We start from the raw sequence: 19,260 nt of genomic DNA, 5'->3' as shown, positions 1-19,260 counted from the left end.
TTGAATGAGCATTCTAAAACTTTTGACCGGTAGTATATATCTATACATATGTGCACATGTATATACAGTTGAAGTCGGAAGTTTACATACACCTTAGCCATACACCATTTCAACTCAGTTTTTCACAATTCCTGACATTTAATCCGAGTAAAAATTCCCTGTCTTAGTTCAGTTAGGATCACCACTTTATTTTAAGAATGTGAAATGTCAGAATAATAGTAGAGAGAATGATTGATTTCAGATTTGATTTCTTTCATCACATTCCCAGTGGGTCAGAAGTTTACATACACTCAATTAGTATTTGGTAGCTTTGCCTATAAATTGTTTAACTTGGGTCAAACATTTCGGATAGCCTTCCACAAGCTTCCCACAATAAGTTGGGTGAATTTTGGCCCATTCCTCCTGACAGAGCTGGTGTAACAATCAGATTTGTAGGCCTCTTTGCTCGCACATGCTTTTTTAGCTCTGCACAAAAATGTTCTATAGGATTGAGGTCAGGGCTTTGTGATGACCACTCCAATACCTTAACTATGTTGTCCTTAAGTCGTTTTGCCACAACTTTGGAAGTATGCTTGGGGTCATTGTCCATTTGGAAGACCCATTTGCGACCAAGCTTTAACTTCCTGACTGATGTCTTGAGATGTTGCTTCAATATATCCACATAATATTCCTTCTCATGATGCCATCTATTTTGTGAAGTGCACCAGTCCCTCCTGCAGCAAAGCACCCCCACATCATGATGCTGCCAACCCTGTGCTTCACGGTTGGGATGATGTTCTTCGGCGTGCAAGCACCCCCCTTTATCCTCCAAACATAACAATGGTCATTATGGCGAAATAATTATATTTTTGTTTCATCAGACCAGAGGACATTTCTCCAAAAGTACGATCTTTGCCCCCATGTGCAGTTGCAAACCGTAGTCTGGCTTTTTTGTGGCGGTTTTGGAGCAGTGCCTTCTTCCTTGCTGAGCGGCCTTTCAAGTTATGTCAATATAGGACTTGTTTTACTGTGGATATAGATACTTTTGTACCCATTTCCTCCAGCATCTTCACATGGACTGTTACTGTTGTTCTGCGATTGATTTGCACTTTTCGCACCAAAGTACGTTCCTCTCTAGGAGACAGAAGGCGTCTCCTTCCTGAGTGGTATGATGGGTGTGTGGTCCCATGGTGTTTATACTTGCGTACTATTGTTTGTACAGATGAACATGGTACCTTCAGGTGTTTGGAAGTTGCTCCCAAGGATGAACCAGACTTGTGGAGGTCTTGGCTGATTTCTTTTGATTTTCCCATGATGTCAAGCAAAGAGGCACTGAGTTTGAAGTTAGGCCTTGAAATACATCCACAGGTACACCTCCGATTGACTAAAATGATGTCAATTAGCCTATCAGAAACTTCTAAAGCCATGACATAATTTTCTGGAATTGTCCAAGCTGTTTAAAGGCACAGTCAACTTAGTATATGTAAACTTCTGACCCACTGGAATTGTGATACAGTGAATTATATTAAATATCTGTCTGTAAACAATTGTTTGAAAAATGACTCGTGTCATGCACAAAGTAAATATCCTAACCGACTTGCCAAAACTATAGTTTGTTTACAAGAAATTTGTGGAGTGGTTGAAAAACGAGTTAACGACTCCAACCTAAGTATACTTACGACTTCAACTGTATGTATATGTATATATATATATATACACACAAATATATTATATATATATATATATATACACACAGAGTATATACTGTATACGACTCCAGGAATATAACTTAACCACCATTCTGTTAAGTGACTTGGTTTCCATCGATGAGCTACTAGTGCTTCATCCTATTCTGTCATTCTGTATATTTATTATTTCCATTCCAGGGTGAAAATAGTAGGCTGTTTGAAATATTACAACTTGCTGAGCGTGCCTAGAGTGTCAGGTGGGCTGGGTTTGCACTTTTGGTACTTTTCCATTGGATCCATCCAGGCAAGGCTCAATCAAGCAATCATACAAATACTATTTGAACCCAGGTCAGGGCCTGTAACGTTATTCAGAACACATCTCAGAGTAGGAGTGCTGATCTAGGATCAGTTCCCCGCTTATTCATTATGATTTAAAAGGCAAAACTGTTCCTAGATCAGCAGTCCTACTCAGCCGCTTTATATTTAATTCTATCTAATTAACATACACCAGAAAACAGCGCTCTCTCACTCAGCTGCTGTGTGATCTTCTCCTCTGACTTCTCTTCATCATTCCTCTGATTGACAAACTGATCTGCAAACCTAACGGCCTTCTCATGTCTGGCCAATAGGGCTTTGCCATTCCCCCGCTCTACTTCCTGGTTGAGGTCTGTGGCCCCGCCCTCTGTACCCTGGGTGAAGTCGTCTTGAAATTCTGTCTCACACTCTCTCTCCTCTTCTCTCTTGATTCCATCTCTGTCTACGGATCTCCCTTTCTCATTTCTTTTCTTCTCACAATTCATTCTCACCTCTCTCTCCTCCTCCTCTTCCGTGTTCCTGTTCTGTCCATCCATCCCTCTCTCCATCACTGGGGATGTGTCCTTTCTCTCCTCTTTCTTCTCTAGCATTTCTCCAGCAGAGTTTTTCTTCGGCTTGTTCCGACCCCTGAGGTTCAACTTCTGAAAGATAGACATTTTAAGGATATGTTTTTTTTCTTTATATGAACTCTCTCTCTTCAGACACCTGACAAATGACTACAAAAATCTCTGTGATGCTTCTCTTGGACAGTTAACAGCAAAGAATTGACTGAAGAAAGTAATCTTTTTGACTGTAATGTACTAAGAAATGATTATTTTTAGAACATAAAAACTCTCCCCCTGAGTGTTAACAGAACCAGAGTAGGACTATATCAGCTGGGTTATCTACAGCTACATTTAGAAGTATGACTTTTTAATGACACAGCATTGTGTAAGGTACAAGGAAAGAGTGAGTGATAGAGAGAAAGACAGAAGTAGAGGAACAAAAAAAGTGAGGAACCTTGAAGTCTTTCCTGTTGCGTTGCAAGGCAGGTCTCTGGAGGAAGAGGATCTGCTTTGTGGACAAACTGCCATCACTACGGAGAGAACCGTGCTATTAACGTAATATACATCACTACTGGCTTCACATCTTGGCACTTGATATTAGAACTTCTGAGTCCTATACTGTATCTTATAGTGTGAGAGAAAATGTGAAATGTAATTTTTTTCCAAATGATGTGCAGTGTTCCAATGTTTAGTATGGTTTAGAGAAATACTGTAACTATTAGTCTGTGCTAGGCTAGTGCTCCTGGTGGGTTGGGACAGCACCTGTTGGTCTTAACGATGGGAGTAGGCAGCACACACGTCAGTCTCCATCCATAGGGAGCCAGAGACTGGAGCAAGGGAATGTAGTCTGTCCTTACCACTACACCCTGGAGAGGAGAACAACAGGGTCACACACACGTCGACAATGGTCGCTCGGGTGCACACACACGCGCACATTTACACGCACGCGCACACACTCACATCGACAATGGTCCACTGCTCCACCACAATGGCGTCGTATGAAGTGGGTGGGGTTTCTTCTGAGGAGCTCTGAAAGATGAACACACTGTCCACGGAGGAGACCCCGCTGTCTGAAAGAGAGAGAGAGAGAGAGATAGAAACTCAACAACATCTTCTGTTACAGTTGAATCTCTTCCACAGATTTGGAAAAGATAAAGTTGATCCGTTCTTGGCTTTGATGTACTTCCATGCATCATAGGTGAAGGAACATGGGTAAGCTTTCCAAATAGGCCTTTACCATTTTCCCCTAAGTTCCAAAAGTTGTAAGTATGTTCGCCATGGTAAACACTACAGCACTAGCGTTGTCAAAGAGCTGTTTGTGCTCTTCCTAACTGCAATGCTTTTGGACAAGCCAAACAGTCTGGCCTCACTGAAATCTTCAAATATGAACATGTTATCATTGATGAGTTAGAACCTATTGTTTGGCATGACAAGGAGTTTGATAGCACAAACAGACTGACACTCAGGCTACTACTGTATTACACATCACCATTGTGCAAAACATACCATTGTCGTCTCCAAGGTGAAAGAAGCCGTCAATGAGGTGAGCTCCGCTGGTGAAATGCTGAGTCATGTGATCCAGCCAGTGGGCGTCAACCTCAGTCACTAGCCCTGCCTCTCTCTGCAGCTGCAGCGGAACCCTGAGGGAGTAGAACCTCAGAGAGCTGGACAGCTCCCCCGTGTGGTTGTATAGGGCAAACACCTGCACCCCTACACACAGACACACAAACACAGAGAGAGAGACACATAGCATTAGTTTTAAATACTATACATATATCTGAAATCAATCAATATTATATTATTCAGTAATATTCAGTTTAAACTCTATAACCTCTATAACCCAGTGGCAATAGTAGTAGACTTCACACTCACTGCTCTGTGCTGGTGGAGACCCTACAGCCCTCTTTTCTCTGTCAGGACTCTTGACCCGGATGTGATTGTTGTTGTTGTGGGTCGGAACTCTGCTGCTCCTCAGATGCTCACCCGGGTCACCGCCCGTGCCCTCGTTTCTACGGTTACACCCCCTCTCAGCCCCGGACTCTGACCCGTGGTCACCGTTGTCTAGTTCTGGTGACCGGACTAGGTTGTCTGAGCCGTGGTCTATTTCCGGTCTCTGGTTGTGGTTCTGTGTCTGAGGGCTTAGACTCTGTCTGTCTCCCTGGCACTGTCTGTCTGCGTCTGGACCACCAAGTCCATGTGTTAACTCTGTTGGGCTGAAGTTGGGTAGTAGAATCCTGAGAAAGTCTGCTTGGCTTTCATTCTGTTGTCTCTCTATACATGTGGTCTCTATTGTGTTGTCAGACTGTAGTTGATCCTGGTCACCAGGGAGTTCTGTTGGGGCGTGGTTGTGGTTCTGTTGGTCACTAGCTGGATCTCTTTGGCTGGGTCTCTCTGGTGAGTCTGCTGGTTCATCTGGACAGCGGTTTGGTTGGTCTTCTATTGAGGCTATTTTGCCTGGACTGTGGTCGTGTTCTCTGTTTGATGATTCTATTGGGGTAGAGTCCTGTGTGAGATCTAGAGGTCCTGTGGAGCTCAAGTCCAGCTCCACCAGACTGGTATCTGTAGGGTTCTGCTCAATTGTTCTGAGTTCAACCGACTTGTGTTCTGGTGTTTTCACTTCTGTGTTCCGGTTGTGTTCTGGTTCTAGGAGGTTCTGGTGGGGTTCTGCAGAGTCTGTAGGGCTGGGATCCAGTGTCATGGGTTCTGAGGGACTGGTGGGGTGTCTGTGTATGGGGGAGGGGCTGGAGTGCAGGGAGGACAGGTCCTCAGGGTCCAAGTGCCCCAGGAAACAGGGTCCCCCGCCAGGCTGCTGCAGGAAGCCCACAAACAGCATACCCTGCTCCGCCATGTCCTGGATCTGGTCAAACACAAAACACACACACACAAACAAACACACACACACACACACAAACACACACACAGAGTAGTGGTCACTCAGCAGACACATATACAGTACCAGTCAAAAGTTTGGACACACCTTCTCATTCAAGGGTTTTTCTTTATATTTACTATTTTCTACATTGTATAATAATAGTGAAGACATCAAAACTATGAAATAACACATATGGAATCACGTAGTAACCCCAAAAGTGTTAAATAAATCAAAACATATTTTATACTTGAGATTCTTCAAAGTAGCCACCCTTTGCCTTGATGACAGCTTTGCACACTCTTGGCATTCTCTCAACCAGCTTCATGAGGTAGAATGCATTTCAATTTACAGGTGTGCCTTGTTAAAAGTTAATTTGTGGAATTTCTTTCCTTCTTAATGCGTTTGACAAGGTCTGGGTGGTGTACAGAGGATTTGGTAAAAGACCAAGTCCATATTATGGCAAGAACAGCTCAAAGAAGCAAAGAGAAATGACAGTCCATCATTAAGATATCGGAAAATGTGTGCAGTTGCAAAAACCATCAAGCGCTATGATGAAACTGGCTCTCATGAGGACCGCCACAGGAAAGTAAGACACCGAGTTACCTCTGCTGCTGAGGATAAATTCATAAGAGTTACCAGCCTCAGAAATTGCAGCCCAAATAAATACTTCACAGAGTTCAACAGACACATCTCAACATCAACTGTTCAGAGGAGACTGTGTGAATCAAGCCTTCATGGTCGAATTGCTACAAAGAAACCACTACTAAAGGACACCAATAATAAGAAGAGACTTGCTTGGGCCAAGAAACACAAGCAATGGACATTAGACCAGTGGAAATCTGTCCTTTGGTCTGATGAGTCAAAATCTGGTCTGATGAGTCAACATCCATATCTTTGTGAGACGCAGAGTAGGTGAGCGGATGAGCTCCGCATGTGTGGTTCCCACTGTGAAACATGGAGGAGGTGTAATGGTGTGGGGGTGCTTTGCTGGTAACACTGTTGGTGTCACCACAGCATTCTGCAGCGGTACATCATTCCATCTGGTTTGCGCTTAGTGGGACTATCATTTGTTTTTCAACAGGACAATGACCCAAAACACATCTCCAGGCTGTGTAAGGGTTATTTGACCAAGAAGGAGAGTGATGGAGTGCTGCATCAGACAACCTGGCCTCCACAATCCCCCAACCTCAACCCAAATGAGGTGGTTTGGGATGAGTTGGACTGCAGAGTGAAGGAAAAGTAGCCAACAAGTGCTCAGCATATGTGGGAACTCCTTCAAGACTGTTGGAAAAGCATTCCTAATGAAGATGGTTGAGAGAATGCCAAGAGTGTGCAAAGCTGTCTTCAAGGCAAAGTTTCTACTTTGATGAATCTAAAATATATTTTGATATGTTTAACACTTTTTTGGTTACTACATGATTACATATGTGTACTGGTACTGTGCACTCAAGCACACAGACACGGACGGACACGGACACACACACTCTCATGCCCGATACATATATAGATACAAATCATATTCAATCAGTAGCCATTACTCTTACTTGGGGTTACACCCACAGCCTCATTTACACACTACAGACATTCTGCAAACCATCCTGCAAACAGCCTAATCATCCCTAAAGACCAAGTATTCTAATGACAAAGGAACCTCATTATCCACGGTCTGTATGTGCGTTTGTCATTACCGTGTGTGTGTGTGTCATTCTCCCTCTCCCTCCCACAGAGCTCCTCTGGTTAACTGTCAGTTGATATTAATGCTGACAGTTTGAGAGGGGCTCGTTAGAGAGAACACAGAATGCTAACTACCACCAATAATAACGAGACATCTTTCCCCATTACCATCCCTCCTTCAATGACAATCAACACACACATTTTTGTTGGGGGAGGCAGATGAAGATGAGGGACAGTGAACAGACACTGCCCAACGCTTGAGTGTGTCAAGAGGTGAGTAGAAATACAAAATGTGTGTGTGTGTGTGTGTCACATGTATGTGGGTGGTGGGGATTATTACTCAATCAAACCCAAAGGCTTATTATACCTCCTTGACATGTACTTACTCATGTTTAATGTGTCCATGTATGCAAGAGCACACGTGTGTGTGTGTCATAAGGAAGGAAGGAAGTGCCAAACCCTGCCGGGTGAGAAGACCCATCAATGTCCCCTACTCTTCTATTGCGTCCTGTCCGTGGTTCTTTTCAGTGATTCCCCAGCAGCCAGGCTGCTATCTGATTGCCTATTCATGTCACGCAGCCTGACCATATCACATTATACTGAGCCCTGTGCATTTCAATCCAATCACCGCTCCCTTTTATGCTCCGCCTGTTCACATGCAAATCTCCTCAATAAGGCCTGTTCACTTATAGTAGTGAATTCATCTCATTCTACAGCGAGAATTCACAACTATAAGTGCCTAAGAGGGAGTTTGTGATTGTTAAATGATGTCACAGCTGATAGTGACATTAGGGGGGCATCTCAATAGTCAAATTGGCTTCCTCTTCTTCCAGTAAGGAGGCATCCAAGGAAATTAGGATGAGCTTGCCACTAGAATTTTTCAGTCAAATATTAAGGTTCAAATAAGGGATGAATTTTAGAGTGTAATGTGCCTTTAAAGGGAGAATCTGCAGTTGCTACATACATTTTTTACTTATAAATTAAAGATATATAGCTATTGAATTTTGAAGAATGTAACTTATAAACGCCTAATGACTTTAGTTCAACTGTCGAACCCCATCAGAACCCATAATGTTAGCTTGTTTTACTCCATTGTTTGTAAACAATGCAAATGTAAATAAACACTGTAGCGCCTCAAAACATGCTTTAAACTATAATTTTGATATCTTGGATTGGTCAGTCCTTGAATCCATAGCTCGGTCTATGAATTTGAATTTCTCCAGGCCCATCGTTGAGTCATTTGTATCCTCTGTCACAGGAGGAGACGGTGGCTATGGAAACATATGTCACCGAATCTCTGGGACAGGGATACATTCAACCTTCCATCTCACCCGTCTCCTCAAGTTTCTTTTTTGTGAAGAAAAAGGATGGAGGTTTGCGCCGTGTATTGATTATCGAGGTTTGAATAAGGTCACGGTAAAATACAGCTACCTGCTACCGCTCATAGACAGTATGACCGAGTCATTACACGGGGTGCGCTTCTTCACAAAATTGGACCTCAGAAGCGCTTACAACCTGGTGCGTATCCAGGGGGGAGATGAGTGGAAGACAGCATTTAGCACCACTTCTGGGCATTATGAGTACCTCGTCATGCCGTACGGGTTAATGAATGCTCCATCAGTCTTCCAATCCTTTGTAGATGAGATTTTCAGGGACCTGCACGGGCAGGGTGTAGTGGTGTATATAGATGACATTCTAATATACTCCACTACACGCGCCGAGCATGTTTCCCGGGTACGCAGGGTGCTTGGACTGTTGGAACATGACCTGTACGTCAAGGCTGAGAAATGTCTGTTCTTCCAACAGTCCATCTCCTTCCTAGGGTACCGCTTTTTAGCGTCAGGGGTAGAGATGGAGAATGACGCATTTCAGCCGTGCGTAATTGGCCGACTCCAACCACGGTAAAGGAGGTGCAGCGGTTTTTAGGGTTCGCCAACTACTACCGGATAAGGGGTTTTGGTCAGGTATCGGCTCCCATTACCTCACTGCTGAAGGGGGGACCGGTGCGACTGCAGTGGACAGCAGGGGCGGACAGGGCTTTTGGTCACCTGAAGTCTCTGTTTACCTCGGCTCCCGTGTTGGCTCATCCCGATCCCTCCTTAGCTTTCATAGTTGAGGTGGACCTGTCTGAGGCAGGGATAGGGGCTGTGCTGTCTCAGAGCTCTGGTACGCCACTAAAGCTCCGCCCCTGTGCATTCTTTTTGAAGAAGGTCAGCCCCGCGGAGCGAAACTATGATGTGGGGGACCGGGAGTTGTTAGCTGTTGTCATGGCTCTGAAAGCATGGAGACATTGGTTTGAGGGGGCTAGACACCCTTTTCTCATTTGGACTGACCACCGCAATCTGGAGTACATTCGAGCAGCGAGGAGACTGAACCCTCGCCAGGCAAGGTGGGCCATGTTTTTTACCCGTTTTGTTTTCACCCTTTCCTACAAACCAGGTTCCCAGAACGTGAAGGCAGACGCACTGTCCCGGCTGTATGATACAGAGGAGTGGTCCACGGATCCCACTCCCATAATTCCAGCTTCTCGCCTGGTGGCACCGGTGGTATGGGAGGTGGACGCGGACATCGAGCAAGGCGTCGCGTGCAGAGCTCACTCCCCCTGGGTGTCCAGCTGGGCGTCTGTACGTTCCGTTTGATGTCCACGATCGTTTGATCTGTTGGGCTCACACGTCACCCTCCTCTGGTCATCCTGGCATCGGTCGGACGGTGCGCTACCTTGCTGGGAAGTACTGGTGGCCCACTTTAGCTGAGGACACGAGGGTGTATGTTTCCTCCTGTTCGGTATGCGCACAGTGCAAGGCACCTAGACACCTACCCAGAGGTAAATTTCAACCTCTTCCCCCGTCGCGGGGTAACATCACGATTCTGGTCGTTGTGGATCGATTTTCTAAGTCCTGCCGCCTTCTTCCTTTGCCCAGTCTCCCTACGGCTCTAGAGACTGCAGAGGGCGTTTATGGAACGCCTGGGGGTCTCGGTCAGCCTTACCTCAGGTTTTCACCCAGAGAGTAACGGGCAGGTGGAAAGTGTCAACCAGGATGTGGATAGGTTTTTGCGGTCCTATTGCCAGGACCGGCCGAGGGAGTGGGCGGTTTATATCCCCTGGGCGGAGATGGCCCAAAACTCCCTCCGCCACTCCTCTACCAACCGATCACTATTTCAATGTGTGCTGGGTTATCAGCCGGTCCTGACACCATGGCATCAGAGCCAGATCGAGGCTCCTTCGGTGGATGAATGGTTTCGGCACTCAGAGGAGACATGGAACGCTGCCCATGTGCGGCTACAACGGGCCGAGTGCTGACCGCTACCGCAGTGAGGCACCGGTGTATGTATGTATGTAACCCATACACCGGGGGATCGGGTCTGGCTCTCGACCCGAAACCTGCCCCTTCACCTGCCCTGCCGGAAGCTGGGTCCGCGGTTTGTGGGGCCATTTAAAGTCCTGAGGAGTCACCCCCTGATTATCACATTAACTCCTTGTTCCATGTGTCTCTCCTCAGGCCGGTGGTGGCTGTTCCACTCCAGCAGTCTGAAGTGCGGTTGGTTCCTCCGCCCCCTCTGGACATCGAGGGGGTCCCGGCGTATACCGTACGAGCCATCATTGACTCAAGGCGTCGGGCGAGGGGCCTTCAGTACCTGGTGGAGTGGGAGGGGTACGGCCCGGAGGAGAGATGCTGGGTACCGGTGGATGACATCCTAGCATGTCGGCACGCTGCTGGAGCCGTGCGTCAAGGGGGGGGTACTGTCACGACTTCCGCAGAAGTCGGCCCTTCTCCTTGTTCGGGTGGTGTTCGGCGGTCGACGTCACCGGCTTTCTAGTCACTACCGATGCATTTTTCTGTTTCGTTTTGTTTTGTCTGATTACACACACACCTGTTTTACATTCCCTCATTACATTCCCTATTTAACTATCTGGACATACATTTCTGTTCTGTCCGTGATTGTTCATGTCGTTCGTTAGTGGTTGTGTTTGTGTTAGAGTTGTGTTGTATGTTCCTATTTGGAATTTTGCTTTTTTCTTTGAGTAAACTCAGTTGGATTACTCTATACCTGTGTCCTGCGCCTGACTCCGCTTTCACTCTGCACCCAATCGCTGACAGAATATCTACATAGGTGTACAGAGGCCCGTTATCAGCAACCATCACTCCTGTGTTCCAATGGCACGTTGTGTTAGCTAATCCAAGTTTATCATTTTAAAAGGCTAATTGATATTTAGAAAACCCTTTTGCAATTATGTTAGCACAGCTGAAAACTGTTGTGCTGATTAAAGAAGCAATAAAACTGGCCTTCTTTAGACTAGTTGAGTATCTGGAGCATCAGCATTTGTGGGTTCGATTACCGTCTCAAATTGGCCAGAAACAAAGACCTTTCTTCTGAAACTCGTTAGTCTATTCATGTTCTGAGAAATGAAGGCTATTCCATGTGAGAAATTGCCAACAAACTGAAGATCTTGTACAACGCTGTGTACTACTCCATTCACAGAACAGCTCAAACTGGCTCTAACCAGAATAGGAAGAGGAGTGGGAGGCCCCGGTGCACAACTGAGCAAGAGGACAAGTACATTAGAGTGTCTGAGAAACAGATGCCTTACAAGTCCTCAACTGGCAGCTTCATTAAATTGTACCCGCAGAACACCAGTCTCCACGTCAACAGTGAAGAGGCGACTCCAGGATGCTGGCCTTCTAGGCAGAGTTGCAAAAAAAAAGCCATATCTCAGACTGGCCAATAAAAATAAAATATTAAGATGGGAAAAAGAACACAGACACTGTACAGAACTTTGCCTAGAAGGCCAGCATCCCAGAGTCGCCTCTTCACTGTTGTCGTTGAGACTGGTGTTTTGCGGGTACTATTTAATTAAACTGCCAGTTGAGGACTTGTAAGGCATCTGTTTCTCAAACTAGATACTAGGCGGTGTGAGAGGAATGCCCAAAAATTGTCAAAGACTCCAGTCCCCCAAGTCATAGACTATTCTCTCTGCTACCGCACAGCAAGCGGTACCGGATCGCCAAGTCTAGGTCCTTACCAGCTTCTACCCCCAGGCCATAAGGCTGCTGAACAATGAATCAAATGCCCACCTGGGCTATTTACATTGACCCCCCCCCCTTTGTTTTTACACTGCTGCTACTCATTGTTTATTATCTATGTATAGTCACTTTACCCCTACCTACATGTACATATGACCTCAACTAACCTGAACCCCTACACATTGACTCGGTACCGGTATTTTATTGTGTCACTTTAAAAAGAAATATTTTCTTAACTCTATTTCTGTTGTTCATGGGCTTGTAAGTAAGCATTTCACGGTAAGGTCTGTAATACCGGTTGTATTCTGCGCATGTGACAAATAACATTTTATTTGAACAGTTCCCCAAGACTGAATTCAAGCATTTAACTGTTGATTTTAGGTGCATTTTACATTTACTGTACTGTTCACTGCATATGTTGACAACGAAATCTGAAAATATTCTGGATACAATCAGTAACAGGATAAGACTATTCCTGGAAAACGTGTGGTAGGTGCAACCTAAGACAAAAAAAATGGTTTGAGTGAGAAACTGTGCACAGTTGCGAAGCAATTTCAATGCACTTTTATGAATCAAAGAAGAGTCTTCAAGTTGAAGGTGCTTTTTGGAGCTCTCCTAGCCGTGCCATTGAGGGAATAGAGCAAGCACACTTTTAGTTGTTTCAGTTGGAACACAACCCTGCATCACACAATTACTGTTGTTTAAGCAATCCAAAAACTGTCCATTAAAAATCGCAATCTGTGTCAAGTGGGCATAATTAGAAAGTGTGTTCTATTGCTAGCTAAGTTATAAAATACAACCTTACAGTGTTAGGCTTTCACAAGGCAATTCAGAGAAACAGATCGTCATTTTGGTGCGCATAAAAAGGAGTCATGAGTGCATTTAAGTGAAATAAACAAACACAAGCTCATTGTGTTCAGAACATCCCAGGGTATGACCACATGTCATCTGGTAACTGTACATCAAACATAGTGATCAGAAACCTTGACCCTGCATATGACATGAGCTTTATGATTTGGAGATGTGATGTGACTCACAGGTGTTTGGCTTGCTTGTATGACATCAACATATCATATTTCAAAATACATAGAGTCCTCTTAATTTACAGCATTTCTCACTCAGACACCGACTCTTATTAGTGCCCAAATCTGCCATTTTCAACCCGAAAGTAAAGGGCTACAATTAAAATTTACGGGGTAATTTGTTGATCCTAGATCTGTGTCTATGGGTTACTTCTCCCAGAGTGGAGCTGAGTGTAAATAGTAAGCTGTTCCTAGATCTGTGCCTATGGGTTACTTCTCCCAGAGTGGAGCTGAGTGTAAATAGTAAGCTGTTCCTAGATCTGTGCCTATGGATAACTTCTCCCAGAGTGGAGCTGAGTGTAGGTAGTAAGCTGATCCTAGATCTGTGCATTAGGACTAATGGGCAGGGCTGACCTTCTTCACGTAGTTCTGGATGACTTCTGGGTCAGGGGCCTGTTGACCCGCCACACACACGTCTGTCTCCAGGCGAAGCCCCGCCCACTTCAGCTCGTTCTCTGAACTGGACAGAGAGAAATGAAAGAGGGTTGAAGGAAGACATCAGCGGACATTTATGTACCCTATTCCCTATATATTGCACTACTTTTGCAGGGCTCATAGGGGCCCATATGGCTATGGTCAAAATGATTGCACTATGTAGGGAATAGCCATTTAGGACACAGACTTACTTTCTTCTCAAAGAAAGACATGAACGTGGAGAAAGACATGAACATGTAGAAAGGACTGATGAACGCCTGAATAAAACTATAGATAATCATGTTTGCATTCTGGATCTTAGTAATCTATTGTGCTTTAGAGAATGGAAGAAAGGAGAATGGTGATAATGGAGGGAGGAGAGAGATGAAGTGATGGAGAGATAAAAGGAGGAGAGAGTGGAGGATAGAGGGTTGGGAGAGGAGAGAGATGAAGTGATGGAGAGATAAAAGGAGGAGAGAGTGGAGGATAGAGGGTTGGGAGAGGAGAGAGATGAAGTGATGGAGAGATAAAAGGAGGAGAGAGTGGAGGATAGAGGGTTGGTGAGAGGTGAAGTGATGGAGAGATAAAAGGAGAACAGAAGGCCTCATGGTTCCCCTATCCTAGCACATTGTTCCCCTCCGGCGGGTGCTGATGATGCAATCAGTCGTCGCCACGGTGACAAGTGCCAATTGGCAGGATCACCCAACTGTGTGTGTGTGTGTACGCACGCACACATGTGAGTATGAGGGAAATATTGTGTGTGTGTGTGTATTTGTGTAAGCATATACAGTATGTGTGGAAGTGTGAGAGAAAAACAGTTTACATTTCTAAGTGTGAGCATGTCTATAAGCATGGGCCTGCCACATGGGCCTGCCACACGCTGTATACAGTTCCCTATCTACACATACAGTATGCTTCAATAATTACACGGGTGAGAGGAGATCTCTGCCGAGAATCCTCAGTGTGAAAATAGGATTCTGCTCAGATTTCACACATTCTGTGGGGGAGAATATAATTCAGATGAGGCTCCTGCAGGTGAGAATAGAATTCAGATGAGGCTCCTGCAGGTGAGAATAGAACTCAGATGAGGCTCCTGCAGATGAGAATAGAATTCAGATGAGGCTCCTGCAGGTGAGAATAGAACTCAGATGAGGCTCCTGCAGGTGAGAATAGAACTCAGATGAGGCTCCTGCAGGTGAGAATATAATTCAGATGAGGCTCCTGCAGGTGAGAATAGAATTCAGATGAGGTTCCTGCAGGTGGGAATAGAACTCAGATGAGGCTCCTGCAGGTGAGAATATAATTCAGACGAGGCTCCTGCAGGTGGGAATAGAACTCAGATGAGGCTCCTGCAGGTGAGAATAGAATTCAGATGAGGCTCCTGCAGGTGAGAGTAGAATTCAGATGAGGCTCCTGCAGGTGAGAATAGAATTCAGATGAGGCTCCTGCAGGTGAGAATAGAATTCAGATGAAGCTCCTGCAGGTGAGAATAGAACTCAGATGAGGCTCCTGCAGGTGAGAATAGAACTCAGATGAGGCTCCTGCAGGTGAGAATAGAACTCAGATGAGGCTCCTGCAGGTGAGAATAGAACTCAGATGAGGCTCCTGCAGGTGAGAATAGAATTCAGATGAGGCTCCTGCAGGTGAGAATATAATTCAGATGAGGCTCCTGCAGGTGAGAATAGAACTCAGATGAGGCTCCTGCAGGTGAGAATAGAATTCAGATGAGGCTCCTGCAGGTGAGAATAGAACTCAGATGATGCTCCTGCAGGTGATAATTGAAGGCATTCCCTAACTATGTGTCTCTGTGTTCTGTGTAGCAGGCGTTGGTTGCAGGAAATGAGTGTGTGTGTGTGTATATGTTTCCGTACCTGTGTGTGTGTGTGTGTTTCCATACCTGTGTGTCTCTCTGATGAGGACAGCTCTGTGTAGCTGGCGTTGGATGCGTGCAGGCCTGGGGCCACAAGGGTGGACAAAGGGATGGACAGCCACCAGGACAAAGCCCTGACCATACAGCTCCCTCACCTGGACTGGTAACTCTCTCACTGACGACAGACACAGTACTGAGGACACAGACACCTCTGTAGAGAGAAAGAGAATGTGTGTGAGAGAGTGAGTAAGTGTGTGGGGGGGGGGGGGGGGGTATGTGTGGTTGTGTGTGGGGGGGGGTATTTGTGGTTGTGTGTGTGGTTGTGGGGGTGTGTGTGTGGTTGTGTGTGGGGGGAGTGTATGTGTGACTGTGGGGAGGGGGGGGTGTATGTGTGGAGGTGTGTGTGGTTGTGTGTGTGTGTGTGTGGGGGGTATGTGTGGTTGTGCATGGGTGGGTGTGGGGTGTGTGTGTGTGTGTGTGTGTGTGTGTGTGTGTGTGTGTGTGTGTGTGTGTGTGTGTGTGTGTGTGTGTGTGTGTGTGTGTGGTTGTGGGTGTGGGTGTGGTTGTGCATGGGTGGGTGTGGGGTGTGTGTATGAGTTGGTGGGTGGGTGGGTATGTGTGGTTGTGTATGGGTGTGTGTGGTGTGTGTGTGTGTGTGGTTGTGGGTGTGTGTGTGGGTGTGTGTGTGGGTGGGTGGGTGTGGAGGAGGGTGAGTTGGTGGGTGGGTGGGTGTGAGTGGTAGAGACACACAAAGACAGAGGAAGAAAATAAGGGGAATGTGAGTGAGAAAGCAAAGTAGTATAGAGGGAGAGAGGGTGTAGGGTTATGGTTAGAGAGGGTTATGATTAGAGAGGGTTACGGTTAGAGAGGGTTATGGTTAGAGAGGGTTATGTTTAGAGAGGGTTAGGTGGAGAGAGGGTTAGGGGGAGCGAGAGTGATGGTTACGGTTAGAGAGGGTTGGGGTTGGGGGAGAGGGTGTATGGAAAGAGGGTGTAGGGAGAGAGGGTGTAGGGTTACGGTTAGAGAGGGTTACAGTTAGAGAGAGTTACAGTTAGAGAGGGTTAGGGTTATGGTTAAAGATGGTTATGGTTAGAGAGGGTTAGGGATAGAGAGGGTTATGGTTAGAGAGGGTTAGGATTAGAGAGGGTTATGGTTAAAGAGGGTTATGGTTTCGGGAGGACAAGTGTGTGAGCAAGAAATAAATCACAAGATCTGTATTTCGGTGTTCCTCAAGGTTCCGTTTTAGGACCACTATTGTTTTCACTATATATATTTTTGGGGGATTTTTGGGGATGTCATTCGAAAACATAATGTTAACTTTCACTGCTATGCGAATGACACACAGCTGTACATTTCAATGAAACATGGTGAAGCCCCAAAAGTGCCCTCGCTAGAAGCATGTGTTTCAGACATAAGGAAGTGGATGGCTGCAAACGTTCTACTTTTAAACTCGGACAAAACAAAGATGCTTGTTCTAGGTCCCAAGAAACAAAGAGATCTTCTGTTGAATCTGACAATTAATCTTAATGGTTGTACAGTCGTCTCAAATACAACTGTGAAGGACCTCGGTGTTACTCTGGACCCTGATCTCTCTTTTGAAGAACATATCAAGATTGTCTCAAGGACAGATTTTTTCCATCTACGTAACATTGCAAAAATCAGAAACTTTCTGTCCAAAAATTAATCCATGCTTTTGTCACTTCTAGGTTAGAAGACTGCAATGCTCTACTTTCCGGCTACCCGGATAAAGCACTAAATAAACTTAATTTAGTGCTAAATACGGCTGCTAGAATCCTGACTAGAACCCAAAAATGTGATCATATTACTCCAGTGCTAGCCTCCCTACACTGGCTTCCTGTCAAGGCAAGGGCTGATTTCAAGGTTTTACTGCTAACCTACAAAGCATTACATGGGCTTGCTCCTACCTATCTCTCTGATTTGGTCCTGCCGTACATACCTACACGTACACTACGGTCACAAGACGCAGGCCTCCTAATTGTCCCTAGAATTTCTAAGCAAACAGCTGGAGGCAGGGCTTTCTCCTATAGAGCTCCATTTTTATGGAATGGTCTGCCTACCCATGTGAGAGACGCAAACTCGGTCTCAACCTAAGTCTTTACTGAAGACTCATCTCTTCAGTAGGTCATATGATTGAGTGTAGTCTGGCCCAGGAGTGTGAAGGTGAACGGAAAGGCTCTGGAGCAACGAACCGCCCTTGCTGTCTCTGCCTGGCCGGTTCCCCTCTTTCCACTGGGATTCTCTGCCTCTAACCCTATTACAGGGGCTGAGTCACTGGCTTACTAGGGCTCTTTCATACCGTCCCTAGGAGGGGTGCGTCACTTGAGTGGGTTGAGTCACTGATGTGAACTTCCTGTCTGGGTTGGCGCCCCCCCTTGGGTTGTGCCGTGGCGGAGATCTTTGTGGGCTATACTCGGCCTTGTCTCAGGATGGTAAGTTGGTGGTTGAAGATATCCCTCTAGTGGTGTGGGGGCTGTGCTTTGGCAAACTGGGTGGGGTTATATCCTTCCTGTTTGGCCCTGTCCGGGGGTGTCATCGGATGGGGCCACAGTGTCTCCTGACCCCTCCTGTCTCAGCCTCCAGTATTTATGCTGCAGTAGTTTATGTGTCGGGGGGCTAGGGTCAGTTTGTTATATCTGGAGTACTTCTCCTGTCCTATCCGGTGTCCTGTGTGAATTTAAGTATGCTCTCTCTAATTCTCTCTTTCTTTCTCTCTCTCGGAGGACCTGAGCCCTAGGACCATGCCTCAGGACTACTTGACATGATGACTCCTTGCTGTCCCCGGTCCACCTGGCCGTGCTGCTGCTCCAGTTTCAACTGTTCTGTCTGTGATTATTATTATTTGACCATGCTGGTCATTTATGAACATTTGAACATCTTGGCCATGTTCTGTTACAATCTCCACCCGGCACAGCCAGAAGAGGACTGGCCACCCCACATAGCCTGGTTCCTCTCTAGGTTTCTTCCTAGGTTTTAGCCTTTCTAGGGAGTTTTTCCTAGCCACCGTGCTTCTACACCTGCATTGCTTGCTGTTTGGGGTTTTAGGCTGGGTTTCTGTACAGCACTTTGAGATATCAGCTGATGTACGAAGGGCTATATAAATACATTTTATTTTATTTGATGTAGGAAAGAGAGAGAGAGATACAGAGGGAAAGAGAGAGAGAGATACAGAGGGAAAGAGAGAGAGAGAGAGAGAGAGAGAGAGGAATGGGAATGGGGGGCAGAGAGAGAGAGAGAGAGAGAGAGAGAGAGAGAGAGAGAGAGAGAGAGAGAGAGGAATGGGAATGGGGGGCAGAGAGAGAGAGAGAGAGAGAGAGAGAGAGAGAGAGAGAGAGAGAGAGAGAGAGAGAGAGAGAGAGGGAGAGAGAGAGAGAGAGAGGAGTGGGAACGGGGGGCAGAGAGAGGGGAAAGAGAGGGAGAGAGAGAGGAGTGGGAACGAGGGGGGCAGAGAGAGGGAAAGAGAGGGAGAGAGAGAGGAGTGTGAATGGGGGGGGCAGAGAGAGAGAGAGGGGTGTGGGAACGGGGGGCCAGAGAGAGAGAGAGAGGAGTGGGAACGGGGGGCCAGAGAGAGAGAGAGAGAGAGAGGAGTGGGAATGGGGGTGGGGGGGGGGCAGAGAGAGAGAGAGAGGAGTGGGACGGGGGGCCAGAGAGAGAGAGAGGAGTGGGAATGGGGGGGGCAGAGAGAGAGAGAGAGGAGTGGGAACGGGGGCCAGAGAGAGAGAGAGAGAGAGAGAGAGGAGTGGGAACGGGGTGCCAGAGAGAGAGAGAGAGAGAGAGAG

The 19,260-nt window shown here is 46.3% G+C and overlaps 1 protein-coding gene across 1 annotated transcript in view; it reads right to left on the bottom strand.

The window, feature by feature from the left end:
- Positions 1–1,762: 1,762 nt before the first annotated feature.
- rftn1a (raftlin, lipid raft linker 1a) overlaps positions 1,763–19,260 on the bottom strand; it is a 37,095-nt gene continuing 19,597 nt past the window's right edge. Inside the window, exons 2-9 of the mRNA XM_031794970.1 lie at positions 15,491–15,674; positions 13,534–13,639; positions 4,400–5,384; positions 4,034–4,237; positions 3,488–3,597; positions 3,290–3,393; positions 2,982–3,057; positions 1,763–2,623 (exon numbers count right to left, since the gene is read on the bottom strand). Of these exons, the coding sequence (XP_031650830.1) occupies positions 2,165–2,623; positions 2,982–3,057; positions 3,290–3,393; positions 3,488–3,597; positions 4,034–4,237; positions 4,400–5,384; positions 13,534–13,639; positions 15,491–15,674 (2,228 nt within the window). The 3' untranslated portion in view covers positions 1,763–2,164. The remainder of the gene's footprint in view (positions 2,624–2,981; positions 3,058–3,289; positions 3,394–3,487; positions 3,598–4,033; positions 4,238–4,399; positions 5,385–13,533; positions 13,640–15,490; positions 15,675–19,260) is intronic.

Source organism: Oncorhynchus kisutch, linkage group LG17 (genome assembly GCF_002021735.2).
Source record: "Oncorhynchus kisutch isolate 150728-3 linkage group LG17, Okis_V2, whole genome shotgun sequence".
Taxonomy (NCBI): Eukaryota; Metazoa; Chordata; class Actinopteri; order Salmoniformes; family Salmonidae; genus Oncorhynchus; species Oncorhynchus kisutch.
The sequence above is the reverse complement of the archived record's forward strand: the minus strand, read 5'-3'. Positions and strand labels throughout refer to the sequence as shown.